At 35.4% G+C, this 22,056-nt stretch overlaps 1 protein-coding gene across 3 annotated transcripts in view; it reads right to left on the minus strand.

Annotated features, from left to right (window-relative positions):
• Positions 1-9,170: 9,170 nt before the first annotated feature.
• LOC149785530 (uncharacterized) overlaps positions 9,171-22,056 on the minus strand; it is a 34,553-nt gene continuing 21,667 nt past the window's right edge. For all 3 annotated transcript variants that reach the window (XM_089979334.1, XM_089979336.1, XM_089979335.1), the window contains exons 2-5: positions 20,522-20,792; positions 18,117-18,189; positions 15,967-16,066; positions 9,171-14,588 (exon numbers count right to left, since the gene is read on the minus strand). In XM_089979334.1, the coding sequence (XP_089835460.1) occupies positions 14,213-14,588; positions 15,967-16,066; positions 18,117-18,189; positions 20,522-20,551 (579 nt within the window). In that variant the 5' untranslated portion in view covers positions 20,552-20,792 and the 3' untranslated portion in view covers positions 9,171-14,212. The remainder of the gene's footprint in view (positions 14,589-15,966; positions 16,067-18,116; positions 18,190-20,521; positions 20,793-22,056) is intronic.

The raw sequence follows: 22,056 nt of genomic DNA on the forward strand, positions 1-22,056 counted from the left end.
TTCATTTTAGTTAATTCAATACTCTTAACCAAATATCAGAAAATTGAAGTAAGGGACTAACGAGAATTCCATGATGCATTCAGTTTGAATATCAATCCTTTTTTTTTTTTTTTTTTTTTTTTTGACGTTTCTTTGTGGTTATTTATAGGCGAACTTCAAGAACCTTGACGCTTTGCAGATTGTTAAACTATAAAGATCAATTTAAAAAAATTAAGAACATGTATAAAAAAAATATGCTTCGCATGCCAGTCTCGCCGTGATGTGTATCTGAAGACTTTGTTAATATAAAATCTCATAAATCTTGGTGCCGCTGACGCCGTTTCCACCAAGTAACTCATGCAAGATCCTTTTCTATCTGCAGTCATAGTCGATGTAAAAGTATGAAACTAACAGCGGGATTACAGGGAGAATTAAGATGAACAGGAAATAATACAACATATAAGACGAGTTAAAGAATACAGTAGAAAAGAAATGAGTTGTCCCTATGTACAGTATGCTAGCCAATTTTGACCCAATTAAACATATTTATTTAGGCATATTTATTTAGGATTTCTTTGACGAACTTCATGAATACAGTATGTGATATATTTTGTAAGTATCAGGTTGAAATGAATTTCAAGTAGATATGAAGTACTTAACTCGCAACACGAAAACAAGTACGTGATCGTCATACGCGACAAATCCGTACTTTAAGTTAAAATGGAATCAGTCTAAGTATTATGTGATTTGAAAATTATGCTTACCCTGCATTAACTAACATAAATGTTATTCAATTTCATTAATATATATATAAAAGTAAAATGGCTGGCTTAATTGTTTAAACTATGATGATGATGATGTGTTGAAGGTGGTGGTGGTATTCGTTTTGGTACTGGTGCTCACAGTGATGATAATGACGACGACAATGATAATAATGGTGTTGCTTGTTTATCATAATAGCCTAATGCTTGGGTCGATCGACTGACATTCCAATGGAAAACATTATCCCAAGTTTACGTCAACTAATGTAATACCTGATAGGGCACATGCCTAAAGAAACGAAATATGGAATGAATCCACCAATTTTAGAGCTTAAAGAGAATTCAAAGTAAAATAATTAAAACAAATTACATTACTGAGTCTAAACGATAATCTTCTATTTTAACTGGAATTAAAATAGCATACTCAAAGAAGTAACACGATTTTGAATTATTTTACTAACCGTGCTCTCAAAGATAGTAAACTAAGGAAAACATTAGCCACAACGATAAGTACCAGTTCAATGCATTTATAACTAAACAAAGCATTTGTCTCGACTCCAATTAATTTATAACAGTTTACATACGTACCATAACTTCTACATACGTTCTATTTTCTGTGGAAAACCTTCGATTTGGGGGCCCCGAGTGGCCGAGTGGTCTAAAGCGCTCTCCGTTACGGATCACTGCCATTTCACCTCTGTCTGCGTGGGTTCGAGTCCAGGATTCGGCCAATGTGGGTATGTGAGAAAGCTTGCCAGTAGCTTCTCGTGGGTCGGTGGTTCTTCCCGGGGGTTTCCCGGGTTCTTCCTCCACCATTAATACTGGCCGCCATACATAGCCTATCGTGTGATGAAAAATAGCGTTAAACCCCGAAACAACAACAACAACCTTCGATTTATTCAAGTCTCTTCATGTTCTAGTCTCATTATATAAAGCAGAAATTCTTCGAATACACATAATGAATTCTATATAATAAATCTTAACATGGTATCTAAGATATATTTGGAAACAAAAATACTGGAAGATCGTATTCATAAAAAAAATAACAGGATTAAAACGAAAAGGACAGCATCGGGTAACAACTTAAAATTTATATTTCCTTACATCTACTCAAAAAAGCAGATTTTCTTTTCAATATAATATTTTTAAAAAATAATAATGTATATATGGACCCATTTTTTCCATCATGTGTCATTGAGATGAATGGTTGTATTAAGACAATAAAAAGAGGTTTCGAAATTTTTAAACAATTTAGGACAGTGACGTTTTATATATTTATCTCCTAATATAACTCCTTAGTCTCTACATTTGTCAAAATAATAACATTTTTAAGACGAAAATTGAATGATTTTGTTATTTTCGTTAATGCGTTATCTGGACGGATTGATACAGTGAACATAGTAGGGTGGGAATACAATAGTTACAGAACAGTCGGATCCCAAAGACGTCAATGTGTATTATTATCTTTAATCAACAGAGTTTAATGATTATAAGTTTAACTGTTATGACTTTGATTAATTATTTGTTTTAGGTTCAAACATGAATTACGTGACTTAAAATTTCACAGCCAGGCACGGTAACAGACATTATACCCAATTATTTTAGTGACCTAATTTCAGTTTGCAATCAACCCTCACTCATACCCGATTTCTCCGTCGTTTCCAACCGTGGCTATATTCAGTCTGATTAAAATCAGATTTCCACAGATCTGACAGCGACCTCTTAGGAATCATGTTCTGGTGACCATTGAATTAGCCAATGGAAATGTACTTTGAAGACATTTGAAAGTGAATAAAACCGTTCGGCACACACCGATGCTCTTCAGCATACTGTTCAGACTTCTGAGCTCGAAGATAGAAGACTTATATGACTGGATGATAAAATTAGGTATTATGGTAATAACATAAGTCACCAGAAAATGACCCCTATGTGGTCGATTCAGATCTTCACTTAGGACAATGGGGATCTGATTTTAATCGGATTGTGAATATAATTTTCTCTCGAGTAAAAATTGCTAAATAAACAATTTATACTTATATATTTAATATAGACTCTTGCCCTCGATTCATTTACAGTTTGTCGTAGGGTGGATAAGGTGCGGGTGACAATAAATATCGAATAGAAACAGGTTATATATGTACAATCTGTGGTAAGTTGTACGATTAATGTAGAAAGCCATTTTAAATAAACTAAACCTACTTGTGCCTGTTTGGATTGGATACTGTGGCATATTTTGATGGCTTACATAAATGCCCAATGTTGGCATATTTCAAGAGTTGTTCATCCTCATGGAGAAAAGAGAGAAAACGGGTTTATGCAGAAAAATCATTTAGCAGCACTTGGGGGGTTGGGATTGTGGGTAGGGATGCTGCACAAACAATTAACCAGGGTCTCTGTGGGACGGAAACCTGTTAGGGACCCACGTGAAGAAGATCAACGAAGTCCCTCTATTTTAAGCGTTTTCGGGGCCTAATTTTAAGCATATTGAATTCTAGATGTAAAGAAAAATTACCCTAGGAAAAATTCATGTTGTTTCGCTCTCATTTATTAGGGGGTGGGGGAGCGGGAGATAGCCCTACCTGTTGAATCCTCCACTAGAAAGAGAGAAGTAGGTACAGAGAATAAAAAGAGGAACAACAATGAATTCGCCCTAAACCAGGAAGATATAACATACATAAAGGCACATGTATTTCCTAAATGGAGAACAGAAATTTGTTCCAGAGCTGATCTTAATTTTATCACCATAGCAGCGATATCGCTTTTTCATACGAAGATGCGTTTCAATATCTCACTATGAAATATATGATAAATAGAGAATATTTACTTGTAAAGAGTGATCGAGGGATATATTTCATCGTGTGAGTGAAAATACAGCCATGTGATGAAATGTATCCGTTATTCAAAAAGAAGAAGCAAATTTGGTTTTTATTTTATGCTCAAATATATTGGCTATCTACAGTACTGGCATCTGTTTACCATTTGTATTTTGCTGTTTTCAGTATATTCGCACTGAAAATATGACTAGTAACATGATTCGTTTTGAATAAAGTATTAAAGCACAAATATGAAAAAATGTAGATTTTTTTAAATAGATTAATTGTGGGATCTGAACGCTTTTCTCCCGTGTGAAAGGTCGACATGCTTTTATAGCACCAAGCGAATGACAACATTGTGGATAACATTCTTTGGTCATAATGCTATCAATGTCCATTGAAAAAAAGTTCTTAAGCAAAAAAAGTGATTCCAGTTTATTATCAACTTATATTTACTTAAAAATCCACTAATTCACGGAATAAAAATATAAATTGAACTATACGCTGGTTTAGCCGGTCTAAAGATAATATCATCGGCAGGTAACTAGTAAAAGCTGTTTTTTTCTGATTGGTAGGTCAGTGACGTCATTCGCGCAGGGGTGGGGGAACCATGATTGCGTGGATAAAATTTCATGTCTTTAAATAAATCATATGGCGATCTAAACCGTCTAATACTTAGCATAATATAGCGATAATAAGTATACACTAATAAAAGAAAATTAATCAATGCTTTCTGGGTGTCTCTGTAGATCAATAAGCCCCGCCCCTCCCGCGGGCAACCCAATGCTATAATCCGACCCTGTCTGGATTATCTAAGTGGTTAGAGCGTTCGCCTCAGGTGTGGGATGTCACAGGTTCGATCCCCTGCCGAGCCATACCAAAAACTAATAAAATTGGTACTAGCATGTGCCTCGCTTGGTGTCCAGCATTAAGAGGTTAGTGCTAGGACTGGTGGTCCTGGTGTTAGGATAATGTGACTGTGTTGTGCATGATGCTACATTACTGAGTCATGATGCCCCCAGTGCTAGACATCACAATAAGTTGCCACACTGCATATATCGTACTAATATGATTGAATAATTGTTAAAGCAACGTTAAAAATCCAAAATCTCTCTCTCTCTCTCTCTCTCTCACACACACACACACACATTTTTGACTAACCGTAAAATTAAAGCTAGTACAGATTCAATACGTAAATCCAATAATTTATCAAGATACCGCCAAGGCGTGTATTGTTAATAATGAAATCAGGCTAGAACCAAATTAATCTCAAAAGTTACTAAAATCTACCAAAATCTTGGAGTCATTTTAATTACATGACTAACTGTCTCATAACTGGAATGGACTAAGCAAAGTTAACGCAGCAGAAAAACAAATATGATAATGTCTTTTGTCGTCAAATTATCGACTGATGAGAACAAAGATGGAACCCTATCTCTTATAAGACAGCTAAAATGCAAAACTTAAAGAGTAAAATCAGTTTATCAAAAGTTGTTTGTTTCCTTTAAATGTATTTCTTTATTATTATTTTCCATCAACAGTCTAAATGAAAGAAATCACCGAGGCCATTTGATGCGTAAAACGGCCTTACAGGAAAAAAAACCCCAAAACAAAGCAGTTATTCCCACGCGCCTCGCCTTTCAGATTGTATCGCAAATTGCTCCCCATGTGGCGCTGTCATTTCTCATGGAACAAGTTGCAGGTTTTTTGCGTTACATTATTTGACAAGGAATTAGGGGAAAGTGACGATAAATATAAACACGTAAAGCCTTCAAATAGCAGTTCAAAAACAGTGATTTTAATTTGTAATTTTCTTCACCAAAAGACATAACAAAACGACTGAAACAATAAATCTCAACAAGGCTGTCTCACGACTTTCAAAGCGATCTATTAACATGTTGGGATATACCGGACGTCTATGTTTGTGTATATGCACTGTACGTCTGTGTCTGCGTATATGCACTGGACGTCTGTGTCTGCGTATATGCACTGGACGTATGTGTCTGCTGCGGACTGCCAGAAACTGACTAATCGAATGTTAAAGCAAAGACATTAGAATGGCTTTACAATCCAGCCTTTAGCAATGTTCTGAGATCTGATGCAACGTAATTTTGTCAGAAATGGCTGGATACGTATCAACCTTTGGTATGAAACTTCATACTGAATAGCTCAGTTAGACATACAAATTTTGTATTTTGATCTGGCATGAAATTTACAAAATATCAGCACAAATGTTTTAAAAAAGACAGAATCAACAACGGTCACATTCGTAAAGAAAAATAGTTTATATCTGTTTGATAATTAGCATTCTTCCCTTAGAATACTGTATTCCCTTCAAAGCGAATCACTGGTATCTTTTGTTCCAACAATGTGGTTGACATTGATGTGAGCGTTTAATTTGTATATTTTCTATAGTTTCTGTTATATTTACAGTCAAGAAACTTGATATATGCATTATCTTTGTAGGGTGCCTGGTATGTGCAAACTAGTAAAAAGTTTGTCACTGTGACTTTCATTTAGCTTAACTTCTTTGATACTATCCTATATACAGAGCTTAAACTTCATGGCTGTATTCAGCTTGGACGATAACATTCATTAAAAGGCAAGGTAGGTTAGAGTTACCTATATTTCAGGCTCAAGTGATTATTGTTGTGTGTACACTAGTGAAACTAAATGGCGTGTTCACCTTAGAGGGTGCTATTATCTATCTGCAAGAACAAGTTACACTGACAAACTTTTCGAACTCCATTGATCAGATGTTTCTGTAATACAGTAATGAAATTTAATGGATGTGACCACATTAAAAATCGTAACAGACATAAGCTATATCAGTTGATACGTTTGATATTTTACGGCACAGCAACTCAAGTGGGTTTTCTTTTTTGTGCTTAGGCAATTGGAGTAATATGCATTGACCAGCAACTTACCACGGTACCAGTAGGATTCGAACCCGTACCCTTTCAGTCGTGAGCCCGGCACGCTAACCACTGAGCCTATTCGGTTCCTGCATGAAGATATAATTGACATGTACTTTTCGTGTTCCATTAATCTTTTATTATTATTGTTTGTTGGTAGCAGTTAAACGTAACACAGTTTCTTAAACACTGTTGCATGTATGGTCATGAAACTTGATGTGAGCATTCGTTTTATAATTTATGTTAGCATCCATAAAGATTAAATTGTGGTGTGAATATCTTCCTTTCCTTGCAAAGGTCGATATGCAGATTTTCGGGGTTATGTTCTTTGGATGGTTTAAACGGAACTTTTAGCACATTTTTTATAACTAAATCCAACTCCCACGTAAACACTGAGGTAGCCGACTTGGGCTGGCATGGGCAAATATCGAACCCGCTATCCATGGAACACGATTCAGACGTTCTACCAACTGCGTTCTACCAATTTTAAACCGTCATTAGATGTTACGTCCGCTAAAACAATAACATGTCCTAATTCGTCAGAAGTTGGTCTGGGGGTGCAAACACGGTCGCTTTTTCATAATTCGCCAACATCTAATCTTCTCTTATGACCCACGTGTTTCATAAGTTTTCATTAGACATTCAATGAATGATGCCTTCTAAAGATCGGTACCATTATTTGAATGTCTCTTTGCTCTTTATGAGTCTGACACGAACATGGATAGTGACTAGTTTCTTGTTTCCATTTTAGAAATTCTTTGACAATCGTCCTCCTTGTGTTGTTGTTCTGTGGTAGGAAAGTGTTCAATTTCGTATATTTTTAACAAGCGGTACCAAAGAACTAGGCCATGAAACAAATCGACATTCGGTCACGCTTCTATCACAGCGCGTTATTCATCCTTGTGGCAACAACGTTGGTCTTGGTTACATGTTTCAGCATACACACAGCAAAAGGAAAGATTAGTTTACTTTGGTAATGATGTAGTAAGACAGGATGGTACAAGTTGGTTGGGGGTAAGACTTGGATGGTACAAGTTGGTTGGGGGTAAGACTGGAATTTTTACACCATCTTTGTTTTTTATGTGTTTTTTATTGTTTGTTTTTTAAGACCAAATCTCAGCCATTCACAGAAAGACGTTCAATTTTCTTTTCTTCACCGTTTCTAGCATGTTGTATCCATTACTTCTTTACATTCACACAAGCAAAGGAGCAAGCACCAAGCTTTGGTCAAGTATCCCTTGACATGAACTTCTTTCGATAGACGAATCCAGACTCTTTAGAGATGGTAGATGCTTCCTCAAGGGATGGATACCTCCATGATCCAGAAATACTTGTCGAAATTTTCCACAACAACGTCGTAAAATGACCAAAACAGATCGGCAATATTTCAACATTTCTTTTCAAAGTCAGACAGGCATCATGCCGCAGACATGTAGCATCATGTCACACCCGATCACTTTATCCTGACATCAGGCTGACCAGTCCTAACACTACCCTTTTAAAGCTGAGCGCCTGGCGAGGCAGCTTCTAGTACCATTTTTATAAGTCTTTGGTATGATTCGGTTGGGGTTCGAACCCGCGACCTCCCGCATCCGAGTCGGACGCTCTAACCAATAGGCCATCGAAGCGAGAGAGAGAGAGAGAGAGAGAGAAAGAGAGATGAAGAAAAGGCAGTTGTACATGTATCTTTATACTGTGTTTATTTAGATGTTAAATACTGCAGTCTTTTGAAAAAAAAATCAAAAACATATCTTCTGAACTTGAGAATTTTAAAATTATTGTAAAAAGAAATAAAACTAAACAATATAACATGCTCGAAACACATGATGTAAAAATATATAAACCAGACATGAAAAACTAGCTCCAGTATTCTTTTAAAATCATAATTCTGATAGTGTAATGGCACAGTAACAGGTGTATTTAGATTGACTGTCACACAAGATCATAAACTTAGCTATAATATGCTGTGTACTAGCATGTATTGTATTGTATAAAAGACGAATTAAAGGTAGATCTTAATGATTTATACTACATGTACAAACATAAATATTAATTTGTTAAACATTTCACGTACAATGTGAAGACTTGACACACATTCATTCGCTGGCTCTGGAGATGGGGCTATTTAATTACCACTAAGACGCGAGCTCTATGGAAACAAAAGAGCCACTTCTGTAAACAGCCAGAAACGTACGCGCTCGCTTGTGACGTCAGTGGTTGAACATTGGACAATATGGATATGCATAATAGTCAACGAGAATACCAATTACACGTTTGCAACATTGCTCAAATGGTGTGTATATTTCATTTAAAATTGCCTGACTATGACGCCTGCTTTTGTTTCCATGAAAAGTTTTGTTTATGTTTAGATGTCAAAATTTTCCCAGAATCGCCTCACAAAAAAATTCTGTGGTTTATTTAAAATTATTTTCTTCACCAAAAGGACGTGCAAACCTTTTCTATATTTATACCCAGATACCAAATAAAAAGAATCACTCATCTTTATGTCAACTGTAACTTTGAACAATAGAAAACCACATGCATGTTTATGTGTAATATATGTTATATGAAGCCATCTGACAAAGGACCCCTAATTTAATAGCCCAAATTTAACATTGCAGTGAATGGCGTAAGTTGATGATTGATTGATAAATGTATGTAAATACGGAATTAAAGTTATTATATGCTCAATTATTTCTCGGTTAACTTTACATTGTCAGAATCGTTCAGTATTTTACGATATTGCACTCGCGTGCACTTCATATTGCACTCACGTGTGCCCAATAGTGTATTAGGAACTACTTTGTAAACAAATCATGTACACTCACGTAGTAGACACTTTACGTTTTGGTTGATTAAATTTGTTTCTGAATGAACTAAATCAGATGTTTCGTGGACTGCCATATACCAGCTGCTTTGCCACATTCCGCGTTAATTTTTTTGATACAATGTTTCGGATTTAGGCTAGCGACAGACGCCAGACAGGGTCCCTATAAATATCATGCAAGTGGTAATAAGAATTGCAAAAAAATATACTTACAGTTTTAGATCCTGAATTTCATTAAAATGTACTTTCTTAGTTCTGCAAATCCGAATTACATGAGCCAAGCCATAGGTTCTAAAGCTTGATTATACATTTCGAAATTGTAATGTAAGTTCGACTACATTCCAAGTACAATTACAACCTCCTTACTGCACTCAAAACGATGATAATGATGTAGGGATTAACGCCATTTTTCAGCACATGATAGGCTATACATGGCACCCAGTATAAATGGTGGAGAAAGAACCCGGGAAAACCCCGGAATGAACCACCGACCCACGAGAAGCTACTGGCAAGCTTTCTCACATAACCACAATGGCCGAATCCGAGACTCGAACAAAAGCAGACAGAGGTGAGATGGCACTGATCCGTAATGGTGAGGCTTTAGACTACTCGGCTACTCGGGGCCCTCACACTCAAAATGAAATGAACATTATATTCCATAGCGTCTTTTTGATAATTACAGTTGAAAGAATTCATATTTTTTGCACATTATGACTTCAAACATTCAATGACGGAACAGAAACACACTTGCAGATGTCAACACGCTGCTACGCTGCTGAAATCAGATGTACTTCATGCATAATTGGCACAGATAAATCCAGTTCATAGTCCCGAAATTTGGTAGAATCGACAAAAATACCAAAATCTATTCATTCCAGACCAAATGGAACAGTTGTTGTCATGCACATTCATTCACAATTCTAAATTTCAATTTTAAGTAGACCCAAACGCTATTTTCTTTCCAAAGTACTGTCTAGCGCGTGACTAAGTTCAAATTTATCTGGGTGGAGTTATGTGCACATTAATAATGCTGTTCTTGTGTACTGATGAATCTGCGCTTGTGTATTTAGTTTGGAATATGGCATAAATTCAGCTACTTCGTTTCTTGAGATGTATTTTTGTTTATATACTTAAGCCTAAGGTAGAATAAGAAAATGAGCATATAATAAAAAGGTTACTATATTTGTCTGGGAAAATATGGACTCCTTTTGTCGGATGGATATACTGTACTCGTTCATATTTTCCCATACAAATGCAGTAACCTATAATTATTGCTGCAAAGAAGAGTATTGTAGCAAAACTTGCATGATTCCAAGACTAAACTCTGTCTGTCTGTTTGTCTTTCTTTTGGTCCATGGTCTAGGTGGTCCCCCAAAATCTGAAATTTACAGTGATTTCCAGGGAGAAAGGGGGATGGTCCAAAACCAACCTTGAATTAATCTCTCTCTCTCTCTCTCTCTCTCTCACATAATTTGGTAAATAGTATATTAATTGACTTTAAGCCGACATTACATGGAAGTGAGTCATGGGAACTGCCAAAGTGATATATGACCCAAGGGGACTATTTTGACATTTACATTTAAATATTTTGCTAAAGGCTGATCACATCGAGTCAAAATACCCAGTACTCATGGGTGTTTGCAGTATTTTTAGTGGGGGGGGGTCAGTCAGTCACGACCGGGAGAGAGTTACGTAGTTCCGTGCGTATGCAGTCCAAAACTAATGCTAATATTTACTAAGCGTTTTGAACAGAATCTTGTGATATATTTCTGCATTATTTGCATGATTAAACTTGTTGGAATATATATATATATATATATATATATATGAAGTATGATATGTGGGGTCATGTGACCCCCCTTGACCTATGCTGCGGGCGCCCAAGCCAGTACTGCATAAATCATAATACTGAATAATTCTGAGGTAATTGATATGTGGGTCTCACGTCTATCTTTAAACAAATATCACAATCATCATCATCATCATCATCATCATCATCTCTGTATTAGTGCAGCATATGTCTGACCTTTCTTTCTTTACTATAATCCTGTCTCCGTTGCTCCACCCTCAGAACCCAAGCACTGTCGCAAAAAGTATTAAAATATAATGCAGGCTACACAATATTAAATGCAAGTCAAATATCAGACTCTATGACCTTTTAGACTAAAAATTAATTTGATCTTATAATAATGACACAAGTGTATTTGATATTCAAATACAAAACAAGGAAAATCCATTTAAAAATGAAATTCGGGTCTCCTACTTTAATATATGACCGCTAACTTTTTGATTTACATCGTGTGATAAATAGACAACATGACCTAATTTACTAAAAGGTAATATACAATTAAACTACTGCATTTTATTTTAATATCATGCACAAAGGGTTGTCGCAAGTTTGCACCGGAAAAAAACACGCACCAGGCAAGTATTGGCTTAACACGCCCACCCCTCACTGCAAAGACTTTAATTCTTCAATGTATTAATAGTCCTGAGAATAAGAACTAAACATAGGTATTTTAATGAAAACCTGTATATTTATTTTCAGGTTAACTGAGCATAACCAGTGAAATGGTGCCTCACCCCAGCCGCACCCAGGGCTTGCATCCCAGTTTAGCCTGTATCGTCCACCCACCTGCCCTTTTCAACTTTCCAGGTCAAATATACAAAAAGTCACTTGCAAATCTCATGTTTCTCTATCCCAGCATGTCTTGTAGGAGAGAAATGGTTTATAGAAGCTGCAAGTGACATTATCATTTTCTTAGAAATAACCATATTGTCCTTACTTAACGTAATGTGTAAATAAGTTTCAAAACCAAACCGTGCCTATGCTTTTAATCCACTCCACCATGTTGTGAGAATCACTGTGCCTCCATGCGGAGAGCTCCCAACAAAATGATAAAGAGCCTAACTTCTCCAGTTATGTACATGCATGCAATGGGGAAATTGTTTACGATATCATTGGCACGTGGTTATTATCATGATGTTATACCTCACAACATTTATGTAAATAATGTATTAAGGGTGAAAATTAAGTCAAATACAGTAAACAATAAACTATTTATAATTATAAATATATAATGTGATGCCATAAAACAGACTGGTATTTAATATCTATTTCTGATTCATGCATGCAAACAGTTTGTTGTGAAGTAATTATCTATATCATTCCAAGACTAATTTGTTGGGATCGAATTATCTGAGAGAAATGTTTATATGTACCCTCCCACCCCCACAAAAAACCCTACCAGTATTGATTTTTCACTTAGTAGTCACAAAATGATGATGCACTTGAAGCTTGTGGAACATGCTTCACTTTCTATGTGGTTAATACAAAATTCTTTAATGAATAACTCTGTCTTGGAATAAATCTGAAAGTGTTTTTGAAAACAAATGCCTAATCCAATATTGTAAATTTGACAATTACTATATATTTTTGTTTAACCACCTTGTTTTGGAACTCTGAGTGGAATCTAATGCAGTCTCTTAATGAGTAGTTTCCCTTCCTTGGAAAAAATGTGCCCACCTCTTTTCTCGCCAACCATCTGCAAAATTCTTGTCAGAAATACTTGCCTCATTTTAAGATTAGACAATAAATCTAATACTATGTATCTGTTAAAATCTGTAAATCATCACGTTTCCCAAAAATTCAATTAATATATTTTTCCATACAATATATATGATGGCAGGCAACGACTTCCTATGAGCAAGTTTATTGGAACTTCCTTGGGTTTTTTTTTAGTATTTTAGACAAATAGAACTATCTTCTTTTATCTGCATGCAATGCAGAAGCTGAAGATGACCATTGTTACATCATGAAAGCTAAATGATATTGGACTGTGTTGGAATAGTTTATTTTCTTTGAATTTCCAGCCAACATGTATTCTTGTGTTGCTATGAGTACATGTAAATTAAACTGCTTTTAGACTGTCTCTGCAAGTTAAAGATATACTCTTGTGTTGCAGTGAGCACATGTAACTTAAATTCCATTTCGACTGTCTCTGTGAGTAAAAGATATGCTCTTGTGCTTAATAAATCCGTTTTCTCATGATTTCTTATTGCATGCATTCTTCAACCTAAAGACTCAGTCTCATTTTAATTCTCGATTTTTAATTCCGATTTAAAATTCTAAAACTCTGAAAAATTATGTTTGACATTTACAACTGTTGCATTGAACTACACTTGCTATTTTATCTGCTTGCAAGTCTAAAACGTTGAGTACATAAATACCCTGAACAGTTCCAAATGAGATTCTGTGCAAGAAAACTGAAAATATTTAATAACTATTCTTCCTGTTGCTTAAAAAGAATAGAGACATGGTCCAATTATCTTGATCTACAAATTCATCTGAAAATTTAGTAGGCCAATGCTTCTACATTTTATTTGTATCTGGATTCCTAAGAGATTTCAAAATATCCAAATTTGTGAAATTTTTTAAAGCTTACCTCTAATACACGATCATCTATTTGGAGAAGTCTTTGTTAAAGAGTCTTAACATGCCACATCAGTGGCATCACTCAAGGGGGTGCAGACCTCACCAAATGACACCATCAGAGGAGGTGACACCAAAATGACTGTCTATAAAATGATAATTTTTGTGCAGGAAGGAGGTCCATGGGAGTGACACCATGAGTTACCGCACATGACTGTCTATAAAGGTTTCGAAATTTTGTGCAGGAAGGATGTCCAGGAGGGTGACACCATGAGTTATCACACTTAGTGACACCAACCCTAGTGATGCCACTGTGCCACATGCACAATAATCATTTCAGCATACATGAAGAGTTGTGAATTTTCATTTCATTGGATGGAATAGCACTTAGCTTTACAATGAATGTGTAAAGAATATTATGATATACAACAAGGAGAATCCAATTTTTGGATGAAGTCAGGTGATATACAAATAAGAATATGTTTCTATGTTAAAATGTCTGTCTCCTTAGTATAATCAAAATCACATCCTTCGCACCGATCTGGATCGCAGTTGGACTCATCTCTGTTCAAGGGACATAGTTCCTGCACTGTACCTTGCTTTGGCTCCAAACAGTGGGAAGGTTTAAGACCTGACAAATCTTTAGAAGTGCAAACTTCATTGTCACATCGACTTCTAATCTTGATAATATGGGCCTTATACCAGCCAAAAAAGAAATAACCAAAACCAAAACTCACAATGGCTATGGAAAATATCCATACATTGTACGACATTATAATCAACATAGAGATGTAACTTAGAAGAAACTCTGCCACGTATAGCAGGGTTTGCAGCGCATGCTCCTTGCTCTTCATAGTGGGTCTGCAATAAATACATAAATCTGAATTAGTCTAAATTAATTTAATTGATAAGTGAAATAAATAGTAATCACTCATTAGACAACTTTGAGAAAATTGCCTGAAAATGCGTATCATTGCTAGCCTTGGGAGAAATAAGAAACATCCAATTTTACAAATTTAAGCTGATGCAATTTTAATTTACTAGGTATTATTTTCAAATGAACATCTCAATATTTACTTATACTTTACAGCTGTCCAAAGAACACAGAAATATTAACTTGTAAAATTGACAAATACAGAAATGGCATTCAATCGAGTTTAAGATGTATGAATGAAATCTATATGGTCGCTAGTGTAAAATACTTTTGAGTATGTTGAATTAATTACAAAATGGAATAATTTCCATGATGAAAAACTGACAGAAATACACAATTTGGCATGTAATCAAGTATTATTATGAAAAGAAAGCAGTGAAGAAAACATGAAAATTATTATAATAAACACTGGTAGAAAATGACAGTGCTAAAGTTAAATAAAATCAAGATCAAAATGGCAAATTTCATAGTGCAGCTAACAAAATTGTTAATATTTATAACAGTAATGAAAGTAATCAAGAAAAGATCACAGATCAGTGTAGGCTACAGAAATTAGGGTATCAAAATTGTCAATGCAATAAAAATATCCCATTTCTTTATCAATACTAATGCATTAAGTAATATTTAATATTTATCTTTGTCTCTTTTAAATTGAGTTTGTTCCCCAAATTTGGACAAGGAAACAAATACCTAGTGCAACAATGAAAGTATACATCATAATAAAAGTTAGTGTGTGATTTGGATTTTTAAAGTACACTGTACCTTTATAAAAATTTCAGTCATATCGCTACAATGTCAGCAGTGTGGCAATTTATAGTGATGTCCAGTGCTGAGGCATCATGCTGAAAACATGTACCATGATGTCCCACCCAGTCCCATTATCCTGACACCAGTCCATCTAGTCCTAACACTAACCTATTATTACTGAGCACCTAGCAAGGTTGGTGTTAGTACCATTTTTGTAAGTCTTTGGTATGACTCGGTCGGGGATCGAACCCATGACCTCCTGTATCCAAGGCGGACACTCTAACCACTAGGTCACTAGTCCATCATAATAAATGATCAAATATTCTGACATTGAGATCTTCTGTAAAAAGAGATATGGAAACTACTGCTTACCTGCCCCTCCCACCGAACACCCAGTTCTGCATGTGGTTTAATGCTTGGTAAATTCATATTCAATTATAAGCATGCATGTACATGTATGTGTAATAAATATACATGTTCTTCTGCCTGAATCATTCATAAAGAAATGGAAGAAACGCAGGATAATTTATTTGTTGTAACTTGCAGTCCAAGTCTTACCTTTTGTCTCTGAAGTTCAAATGGAGATATTCTCTGAACCATTTAGTACCCTGGTAACATACAGCCAGGACAAACATGGCCAGACAAGTCACGAAGACACCTACATATTTAAAGCACAATAATGACACCAATGTGATATAAAAAATACACAGAGAAAATATTGCAAGAATTACTTCCCATTAAATATTTATATTGCTCAAAGAATAACTACTTATCAGGTCTGAGAATGCAGATAATAAAGACAAATAAAATGAGACCTACTGACAAAAAAAGACTCGCTTTACAATAGCCTATTGCAGTACCTTTGTACAAAAACACAGGAAATAGGAACATGAAAGTCATTAAGGTTTTCAACAAAAAAGCAGATAAAAACATAATAAATTTGAATACTCCATAGTTGACCAAGAATTTTCATGCAATTTAGTTTCAAAGTATGAAAACAGGATCCAAATGTACCCTACAGAAATAACAAGAGACCCAAGTGGGTGTGATATCACTCAATTTATTATATACCAGTTAGCTATTCCACCTAGAAGACATATGTATTATTGTAAGAACCACTTTCTATATAAACTATCTTGTAAAGTTTCTATCATGTTGATTGTAAGTATTTTATCCTGATAAAAGCTCTTTCGAAAGATACAAGCATAATGCATAGGCACAGCCTCTTGTTCATAACCAAAATCAATCAGTTAATGATAATGAACCCAACATATCCATCATATGGTTTGAAACGTGATAAGAAGCTCAGCCAAGATCACTTCATTAATATGCAAGTATCACACAATGTTATGAAAGTGCACAACAGATTGATAATTTAAGCCCATATTCCAATTTTGATCAAAATCAGATCTGAATTATGGATTTGAGTGTGGTAATATTCCCATACAATCACATGCAAGAACATCTCACCAAGATTAATTTGTCTCACTCATTATTAACACAGCCATATATCTTGACAATACAAGCACATGTTCCAAGTCTGAAAAAACATTCAGATCACAAACGTGTCTTGCAGAGTGACATCAAGTTCAGCCAATCAGATCACAAATATACATGGAACTAGTTCATTATCAAACCCATTCAACATTTTTAACAATGTGGGCCAATATTTTAAGTTTGATTAAAATGGGATCAGAAATATGGTCTCTATTGTAAAGAAAGCTCAGCCAATCAGATAAAAAATCACCTCAATAACATGTGTGGGAATAGCTTAATAATGAAGTCCTACAAAATCTTGATCATATGAACATACATTGCAAGTTTGATCAAAATTGGAACAGAATATGGTGTCCAGTGTGGTAAGCCAGCTTATCAGATGAAAGATCACTTCATTAACATAAGTGGAACTAGCCCATTCTTGAAGCCGTCCAAGCTCATATATCAAGCTTTATCAAAATCAGACCAGAAAGCAGGCCTCCATACTGGTAACATGGCTGACCAATCAGATGCAGATCGCCTCATAAATATTCATAAATCTCGCTCATTATTGAACTCATCCAAGATTTTGATAGTATAAACCCATATTGCTAGTCTAATTAAAATCAGACAAGAAATAAAGACTCCTGAGTGGTACATGCAAGTGTGGACAGACGGACAGACAATTCACAATAGATAATGCATGATGGATGTGTGACCATACCATATCCTCACCTGGCTTTACAGCCATGTAAGCTAAACATTTATCAATATTCTCTCCTACTAACAGCCAGGTAAGCTAAACATTTAAAAAAAATTTCAACAAGAAAGCTGTCGTGAACAGATCACTTCATTACCAACTCAATAGAAAAAGCTCAATTAATGAAACTATTATTATCGGATACTGGTATTCCAGTTGTAGTGTTAAGCCAGACTATCAACAGTTTAAACTATTCCAACACAGTCCAATATCATTTATCTGACTTAGTTTATTCAACTATCAGTGGCTGTAATATAAAGCCATATTCTGAAAATGGTTTACTTTTGTTTCATGGGTTTAAAATGCCATTTTTCAGCAAATGATACATGGATGATATCCTGACAAAGACATTCAGTTATTCCCATTTAACCGAAAACTGGATTTATTTTCATGGAAACAATTTGCAATTTATGGCATATGAGTCTGTAATGAAGGCAGTCATTGGTTATTCCATTCAAACATGATTTCTTACCAACTCTTGTCTCCAGAACCCATGTTGGAAATAGGATTGTCGAATTAAGTTCACTATGGAAAAACCTGGCGTGCTGAAAAGAAAGCAAATTTGTAATCAGCAGATAAAATGGTAGCTATTTGTAAGAATATTTTTAAATCATTTGCAGATGAGTGGCAGTCTAATGAGGTTTGCATATATCAATGTAAATCCTATATATTTAAGTCTTTCGATGGTAAATTTTATCTAAGCAAGTGTAATTTACAAAGACACTGTAGCAACATGAACAATACTGTATATACATTTTACCCCAATGCTTGTTATGGCATACTGCTTGACAGCCAAACATGGAACTTTTTATCCAAGCTTTACTTTGACCCTTGGGTCATGCAAACATTAGTACATGACCTCTGTGCATTAGCATATAAACATACAGACTGCATCTGAACTTCCTTATCTTATCTCAGATTGAAATCTGATCAATAACAAACTATAAGCAACCAGATAAAATGTAATGCAGTTCAGATGCACTTCATCGTGACATTATCATCATATTGTGACTGCAACAGCTTGCTACATTGTAACCTTAGAACTGTAATCCATTTCTGCAAGTTACCAATTCCTTACTTTTAAATCACGTGAATATCATGCAAATTTGCCACATTCTGCACCAAAACTATTGTAGAGAATAGACTGCATATCATACTGGGTGGGATGCAGTCTTCAGAGTGTACAGTTTTCTCCAGGTGACACTGACATTTTGCAAGAAAATTTACATCATTCTGGCAGTGAATGTATTTTTCTAGTATGAGTCATTCAGACCAACTTGGCTATTCTGCGAGACATAAATATGCTAATTATTTACAGTAAAACTGTACAATTTGTTTGGCAGAAATACATTTACAAAAGGGAAATCACATTCTATTTGGGTAATCTATGCTATTTCTATGACTTGGTGAACTGTAGGTTTGACCGAGAAGTTGCAAATGAAATAACACTTCGATGCATTCGTAACTTCTGTCAGTTCATCTTTCATAATGGCATGGCAGCCAGTCATATATTCAAGATATAATCCACAGGAATTTCACTTCTAAGTTTCAAATGTCATCAGATTGTATTTACTTCTGAAATCTGATTGATTAGTTTGATCCCTTATGTATAAATGTAATCTGCTGAACATCACAATGACATGTTGTGCACTGATGACATCACTGTGAGGTAACACAATGGACAATACCACTTTGTAACGTAAAACATTCATGCCATCCCAATCTTGTCTAACATTTTAGTATGCTCTGAAGAAACAATATATTTGATTGAACATCTGTAAATTAGTTTGCTATGGGATTTGTATAATATTGCCTTTCATGAACAATTTAAATGTAAGGCGTTAATATACGAACGCCTTACTTTTGTGGACATCCCGATCCCCGCCACATCTCAATGTTTAATTTTTAGATGCCTATCGTGCACCATTCACAATGGTTCAAGAACAGCTTATGACCTGTCTAAAGATAGGGGACCAGTCAACGATTATGGCAAGATCAATTAGAACTCCGTCACATCATAAGGCTAACTTCTTTGGTAACCATACTGTGCATTAAGAACGAAAGTAGTTCAAAGTATAGACACGGGAGCTCGTATCGTTGTTTACAACAGATCTATCAGTCACACATGTACCATATAATAATATAAATATATAATGCATGTATGACTGATAGTTAAACTGCAAGCAATGATACGAGCCCCTGTGAGTATAATACTTAACTGCGTCGAATTACATACGATGTTGCTTAATTTTTTCTTCATAAAAAGTTGAACATGTTCCGATTGATTCTTTAAATCTTTGAGCTTCTCACCATCATGGATTCTATGCTAGTGTCCAGTTTTTGTAGACCATGTATACAAAATTACCAGATTATTCATTCAGATTTGTTTGGCTTAGCTGCATTGCCAAGTGCATGCATACAGCTCGATTAACCATGAATGAATAGCATGACACTTATCTCTACACCTTTAACAATGGCGTTTAATTTCATCCTTCCCGCCTAAACAATGTTACAAGCTGACTAGTGTATGGAAGGGTTTAAGTGAATTGCTGTTTTGACAACAATTAAATGCTCACACATTTTCCCATCCCACCAACACCCCCACACATCTTTCCCCCTCAGATGAACAATGCAAAAGCTGATATCTTTCTTGGACTTTCTAGGGCAGGGTGGTTCAACATCTTCAATACTGTGGGCCACAAGGACCAAAAATGTCAAGTTCATGGGACATCCATATATATATATATATATATATATATATATATATATATATATATATATATATATATATATATATATATATATATATATATATATAGTATACACAGGAAATTTCCCGTGGGCCTGTAGTTGGACCACTCTTTCATCCTATCTTACCTCCTCGTGATGATGAGCGCTGTGTTCCATGATGCACCTCTGTCAGCAATTCCAATACCAGATGGCTTCAAGCAAATATGTGATTTCTCTCTCCACTTGTGAAACACAAAGTCAGGCAACTGTGATATGTCGAATTCACGTCAGTCATAGGAACATCTTTGTTCTCCTTCTCTTCAATCGCCTTTTATGAGCAATACCTATCCATTACTTGAACAACGAAATGGTACCGGAGACAATGATGAATGAACTCGCTCATGAAGTTACATTAAATCTGAAGAAAAGAAAAGAAAGAGAAATAAACAAAATGACACAGAGGATAATGAGCGAGAAGAACTGGGGGGGGGGGATCTTGCGCCAATAATCGCTTCAAATGATATTTAAAAACTTAGTTTAATCATTTTTATGTTTTTCCTGCCTTGATATGAAAAGAAAACAATAATGATAAAGTTAAATGACTCACGCCATAAGGAAGAATAATAAAATGAAAATGCATGCAGAAAAGTCGTATGCTCCATTATTTTCAACATAATTCATTTATCTAGTCCTTCAGTCCTACTCACATTACCTACTCCTGCAAGCTTTTCATTCAGGACTTCATTACAACATATCCCATTCAGGACTTCATTGCAACATATCCGATTCAGGCCTTCATTACAACATATCCCAATATCTTAAATTTTTCTCCGATGCTCCTATCTTGCAAATGTAGGACTTGTGCAATGTTACGAATCACACGTCGATCGCACAAGAATAATTGCACAGCCTAAGGGGCTTTAAGGAATACCAATCAACAATCCTAACCCAGATCCAATAATGTAGAAGCGAAATAGTGATAGGTGATAAAAGATGATAAAAAGGACCAATGATTACCCTTCGCCACCCCGCCCAAGTTTCAATACTCCTTCCAATCAACAGTTCTAAACCCCCAATTGGTCGGAATCTTGGGTCCGCTGGTATGTAAGTTGAAAGACATATCCATTTGAAACCCATGCAAAACAACAGTGCATAAGTGGGCATAATCATATCAAAACATAACTAAACAAGATTTCCTTGATGGTACTGACACTCTCTGAGGCGAAACGAATCATCAGGAATTCCAGACTAAACCAGTTTCTTTCGTTTAACTGCGGAGCGTTGAAACCATCTCTGATATACTTCAACAATCAAAAGATTTTCAAATTACCTGCTACGGTGGACATAATGGATGTCAAATTAGCATCATTTTCATTTAGGACCAAACAGGTATCATACGAAGGCTATTGGTGAAAACCAGATGTCGATATAGTCATCCATTTGGGAGGAGTAGAGACAACAATATTTTCAAGATGGCCGCCATAGTGTCCATGTTGAGTGTCAGTTTGGATCATTTTCATTTCTGACCAACTAGATACCATATGAATTCTTCTGATGAAACCCCTATATCATAATGTCTTCCCTGATACTAAAAGAAGCAACAACAAGATTTTTTAAAAAGGCCACGATCGTAGTCATACTGCACACCATATCAGCACCATTTTAATTTAGAACCAGTAATA

The sequence above is a fragment of the Sinohyriopsis cumingii genome, chromosome 13, assembly GCF_028554795.1.
Source record: "Sinohyriopsis cumingii isolate HCF-2022 chromosome 13, ASM2855479v2, whole genome shotgun sequence".
NCBI classification, from domain to species: domain Eukaryota; kingdom Metazoa; phylum Mollusca; class Bivalvia; order Unionida; family Unionidae; genus Sinohyriopsis; species Sinohyriopsis cumingii.